General features: G+C 39.7%; 1 protein-coding gene across 1 annotated transcript in view; it reads right to left on the bottom strand.

The window, feature by feature from the left end:
• Nucleotides 1-2,639: 2,639 nt before the first annotated feature.
• LOC126249417 (notchless protein homolog 1) overlaps nucleotides 2,640-6,000 on the bottom strand; it is an 83,642-nt gene continuing 80,281 nt past the window's right edge. Inside the window, exon 11 of the mRNA XM_049951074.1 lies at nucleotides 2,640-3,350. Coding sequence (XP_049807031.1) covers nucleotides 3,338-3,350 — 13 coding nt within the window. The 3' untranslated portion in view covers nucleotides 2,640-3,337. The remainder of the gene's footprint in view (nucleotides 3,351-6,000) is intronic.

Below are 6,000 nucleotides of genomic sequence, written 5' to 3'. Positions count from 1 at the left end.
ATCAAGGCCGTTATTACGGCCAGAGGTGGTTGTTCTGGGTACTGATTTCTCAGGATCTGTGCACCCAAATTGGGTGAACATGTAATCACATGTCAGTCCTAGTATAATATATTTGCCCAATGAATACCCGTTTATCATCTCCATTTCTTCTTGGTGTAGCAATTTTAATGGCCAGTAGTGTACGTTCTCCCAATTAAAATTCACATGGTCCTACTCTAAATTCCATGCCACTTTCCTTGATGTTGACCCCCATCCTCACCCATGGTCATTAGACATTTCTTTTTATATTAAACCTACAAATAACGCTACTTACATTTTGACCATTGCCATCCTTTCCACATCAGATGTGCCCTCAACTACAGCCTTGGCATTTATTGGAAATGTATTTGTTCAGATACATAATTTTTACAGCAATACATGGTCCTGAATGTATATATCAGCTACTTCAACAAGGCTATGACTTCCTAAAATCATGCCCTGAAATAACGTTCTTGCTGTCCAACATTTGCCCACCTCACCTAGAATACCATTTTGTCACCCTCTCGATCCCCGCAACATCGTCAGTCTGCACTCATTTCCCTACCCTGTGACTGTCCCTGCTGTAAGACTTGCTCTCTGCATCCTCCTACCACCACCTATACCAGCTCTGTAACAGCAAAGCATATACTATCAAAGGGAGAGTCCCTTTAAAATGAGACATCTTGAACCAGCTGCTATGTAACCACTGTTTGGCCTCTCCATTCGTATAATTACCACCAAGTTGTCAGTTAGGACAAATAGTCATAAACAAAGGGTATATCCTGCTGCAGAGCATGCTCTACAACTTGACAGTCATGACCTCTGTGCCTGTTCCGCCACACATGCCATCTGAATTCCTGACCCCCAGCACCAATTCCACAGAACTCCGTATGTGGTAACTGGCTTTACAACATGTGCTTGGTTGTTACCAACCACCTGGACTAAATTTAAGTTAATTCTTTGGTCTAAGCATCACTTTTCTATATCTCTGGCTGCCAAGGTCAGACTGTAGCAATGTGTGTGTGTTGTAAGTTGTTATTCTGTCTGGAAGCTTTGTTTGACAGTCTTTTCGTTGTGCCTATCTGCGTCGCAGCATCTCCTCTATATGGTGGAAACTATCCTTTTAATAATGTTGTCATTATTCCATCTTGGATTTTCAACTGTTTAAGTTTTCTGTATCTCTTATTTTTTGAACTGTCTATCCCCTGCTCCTGTAAATCCTCCCCCCCCCTCCCCACCCCCCACCTAACATGTGTAATGTACTTAGCTGTCCACTTGGTCAGTAATCTCTGTCTTGCTTTTTACACTATCTTCCACCTATAAGTCCTCGGGTTGTCAAAACTCATCTGGTGTTGCAATCACCAATAATGAGTCTTTCCATCTCATCCCGTATGGTAAGTCTCCTCTCAGCCGGGGATCTGGCTGATTTTTCTGGAACACTCTCCATTTCATAAACCTTGCCAGTCCTTTTCCTTCAGCCCTCTTCCTTTCTTTTCAACCATTCTTCCAGAAGTAGCCACTGGCTCAAAATGCTGCACTTTCCCATAACTTTTATATGCATTTCTCCTGTGGCCACTTGCTGAGCAGATTTATTAGCCATCCAATTACATGATATCATTATTTAGATTTGTTTACAGCATAAACTATGTTCTGTTCACTTTTTTAACCCCTTTTGTCAAAATCATATGGTACAAAGTTGCAGCAGTTATGCAGAGACAGACATGTGCATGATACAGTGGCATCATATTCAGTCTTTGGACTGAAGACCAGAACATGCCAAATCAGCTGTATATGTGGCCATTGAAAACAATTTTTTTCCTCCTCTCCATCCCTAAAGTAAATGCTAGTACTTCATAAAGATTAACATAGCAAAAACATAAAACCAGACTGTTTTGCTTAGAACAATTACTAGTTGTAACAGCTATAAGCAATTTGGAATTTGCATATGTGCCCGAAATCAACCACTTGTGTCAAGTAAGAGAAATTTCCATTGCTTTCAATGTCCTACCACAAGCTTTGTATGAGGACTGACGTCCAAGTTGGCAACCACCAATATTCCAGATGGCAGACATTCAGCTCAGGCTAACCAGTTTGTTTTAAAGGCACCTCTTACCTTTTTTTGCCAGTTATGACAGGGCACAGCATACTGAAACGGCATGCAGCACTTCTTGATGGTAGGGCAGTACCTTGGTTTTAGAAATTTTCCTGATGCAGCAATTATTATTTGCATTAGTCTTCTATAGCATTCAAAATTGTACATGATTTCCTATGGCAATTAAAATTTTCTCCACATGTTGAGCAACAATGCAAACCCCCCCCCCCCCCCCCTGCATCCACTTCTTGTATACAACCCTCTTCTAGTATTACTTGCACACATGTGAGGAATGTATTTCATAGTGATCAGTGTGTCCCATTGAAACCCATGCACATACTGTTTTCTTCGACACTGATGTAATATTATGGCACAAGTCTGCAATACAAACCATGTGCAAGATTTGACGAAGTTTTTGAGCACTGTTTAGAGGGTCCAGCATACTGACATTAATACAGAGAGGTGTATTTTTAATATGACAAGTGGTAAGTTCATGCAATGAATGAAAATATTTAAAAAATATCAAAATTTATAATTTTCCCTTCAGCATACATTTTCACAATTTCTCACCCTGTCAACATGTTACTGATTATGGTACCCTGTACACACCACACAGTAACTTGGAATTTCAAATCTAAGCAATTTTTGTACTGCTTCTGCCCATTTTTTCCTCATGCTTATCTCTAGTGTAACATTTGGTTTAGAAGTTATATCTTGAAGTGGCATGGCTCTGCCCTCGCTAACTCTACTGTAATTTTACAGCAGGGTAATGGTAGATTTTTTCCCTTGGAACTTGGAATTTCTAAACAGTTTAGTGACATTGACACAATTTCATTTGACTTAGTGGCTCCTGTATTTGTCAGGTTTTTCGCTACCAAAGCTAAGCTCTCAAAATCCACTTCCACTACAGACTATTGCAATAAATGACACTTAACTGCACCAATCTTTTTTGTCAAACACATAATAATGAGTTGATTGTTGTGTTCTAGTTAGTTACTGCAAGATGAGCCCTGGATTTGCGTCTCAAGTGTATTAAGGTTCGAAATTGGCATTAAAACATGTTCACAATTTTAAGATAATCTGCACTAACAATCTCACAGGATGCATCCACATTTGGTAACTTTGGCTAATAGTCTGAAGAGAACATTAGCTATTTTCCTTTTTTTTATAAGAGCTATGATGGTGAACGATGTTAAACATTCCCAGGATGCTGGCCCATTTAAACAGTTAATGCTGCCACCTGAAATTAAGAAGAAGTCGACAAATGTAAATTCATTTCAGTGTAAGTAAATTCAAAAGGAATTACAAAATCGTGTACTTCCAGTGGACAATTTCCAGACTAAATACAAAGACAAACATACAAAATCCCAATTGCATGAAAGACAACAGCATCTCTTTGAAAACAGCGGAACACAAACTGCAGTAACTCGGTAATGATAAAGGGCACTAATGAATATATGTATTGTTAATCAGTTGTCAAAATACCAAGTTCTTAAAACATTATACCAATGAGTTGTGTAACTCATTAGTAAATGAAGATAAGCAGAATAAACTGAGTCTAGGCATACTGACTTAGAGGAACACAATGACCATCTTGTGAAAACCATGTTTTCTTTATTATACATTTCATGAAAAAAGTATTATTCATGTTTAAATTATGTATAGCTGCAAACTGAACACTGTTTACTTCTGCATTTCATTGATATATTATGGAGTTATTTGAGAAGTTTGGTATTTTATTTAGTGAGTCTTCTCAAAATTTAAACCATTCCATCCAACATGTTTCATTAGTTGTTTCAATAAAAGCACTGGTACAACATTTTATCCTTGTCCCGTATCAACGGCAAACTTTCAACACTGTGTGCAGAAGATCATTTATTTACTCTACTGGTCATCAAAGTTCCAACACCAGGAAGGATAGAAAACAAGAAAAATCTTTCTTATTGTGCACTAACAGTACATTAGGAAGATACCACAATTAAAACTTTTCAGATGGTTTGGGAGTGTACAGGGTGAGAAATTTAGTACCTAGAGATTCCACCTATGGCAGCAACATTAGCTCTAACCAAGCTGGGTATTTGGTCAAGTTAGCTTGGATGACAGATACTGGTATGTCATCTATATCTACGTCCATACTCTGCAAGCCACCTGATGGTGTGTGGCAGAGGGTACCTTGAGTACCTCTATCGGTTCTCCCTTCTATTCCAGTCTCATGTTGTTCGTGGAAAGAAAGATTGTCGGTATGCCTCTGTGTGGGCTCTAATCCCTCTGTTTTTATCCTCATGGTCTCTTCGCGAGATATGCGTAGGAGGGAGCAATATACTGCTTGACTCCTCGGTGAAGGTATGTTCTTGAAACTTCAACAAAAGCCCGTACCGAGCTACTAAGCGTCTCTCTTGCAGAGTCTTCCACTGGAGTTTATCTATCATCTCCGTAACGCTTTTGCGATTACTAAATGATCCTGTAATGAAGCGCGCTGCTCTCTGTTGGATCTTCTCTCTACCCTATCTGGTGTGGATTCCACACCGGTGAGCAGTATTCAAACAGTGGGCGAACAAGTGTACTGTAACCTACTTCCTTTGTTTTCGGACTGCATTTCCTTAGGATTCTTCCAATGAATCTGTCTGGCATCTGCTTTACCAACGATTAATTTTATATGGTCATTCCATTTTAAATCACTCCTAATGCCTACTCCCAGATAATTAATGGAATTAATTGCTTCCAGTTGCTGACCTGCTATATTGTAGCTAAATGATAAATGATCTTTCTTTCTATGTATTCACAGCACATTACACTTGTCTACATTGAGATTTCATTGCCATTCCCTGCACCACGCGTCAATTCGTTGCAGATCCTCCTGCATTTCAGTACATTTTTTCATTGTTACAACCTCTCGATATACTACAGCATAATCCACAAAAAGCCTCAGTGAACTTCCGGTGTTATCCACAAGGTCATTTATGTATATTGTGAATAGCAATGGTCCTACGACACTCCCCTGCGGCACACCTGAAATCACTCTTACTTGGTAAAACTTCTCTCCACTGAGAATGACATGCTGCATTCTGTTATCTAGGAACTCTTCAAGCCAATCACACAATTGGTGTGATAGTCCATATGCTCTTACTTTGTTCATTAAACGACTGTGGGGTACTGTATCAAATGACTTGCGGAAGTCAAGAAACACGGCATCTACCTGTGAACCCATGTCTATGGCCCTCTGAGTCTCGTGGATGAATAGTGCAAGCCAGGTTTCACACGATCGTCTTTTACGAAACCCATGTTGATTCCTACAGAGTACATTTCTAGTCCCCAGGAAAGTCATTATACTCCAACATAATACGTGTTCCAAAATTCTACAACTGATTGATGTTAGAGATCTAGGTCTATAGTTCTGCACATCTGTTCGACGTCCCTTCTTGAAAATGGGGATGACCTGTGCCCTTTTCCAATCTTTTGGAATGCTACGCTCTTCTAGAGACCTATGGTACACCGCTGCAAGAAGGGGGGGGGGGGGGGGGGGAGGGAAAGTTCCTTCATGAACTCTGTGTAAAATCGAACTGGTACCCATCAGGTCCAGCGGCCTTTCCAGTTTTTAGTGGTTTTGTTTTTCTATCCCTCTGTCACCTATTTCGATATCTACCATTCTGTCATCTGTGTGACAATCTAGAGAAGGAACTACAGTACAGTCTTCCTCTGTGAAACGTCTTTTTCCCAAAGACGTTTAGTATTTTGGCCTTTAGTCTGTCATCCTCTGCTTCAGTGAAATTTTGGTCACAGTGTCTGGTCATTTTGTATTGATCCACCTACCGCTCTGACATAAGACCAAAATTTCTTAGGATTTTCTGCCAAGTCAGTACATAGAATTTTACTTTTGAATTCATTGACTA

The sequence above is a fragment of the Schistocerca nitens genome, chromosome 1 (genome assembly GCF_023898315.1).
Source record: "Schistocerca nitens isolate TAMUIC-IGC-003100 chromosome 1, iqSchNite1.1, whole genome shotgun sequence".
Taxonomy (NCBI): domain Eukaryota; kingdom Metazoa; phylum Arthropoda; class Insecta; order Orthoptera; family Acrididae; genus Schistocerca; species Schistocerca nitens.
Note: the sequence above shows the minus strand (reverse complement) of the source record. Positions and strands in the feature narration are given on the sequence as shown.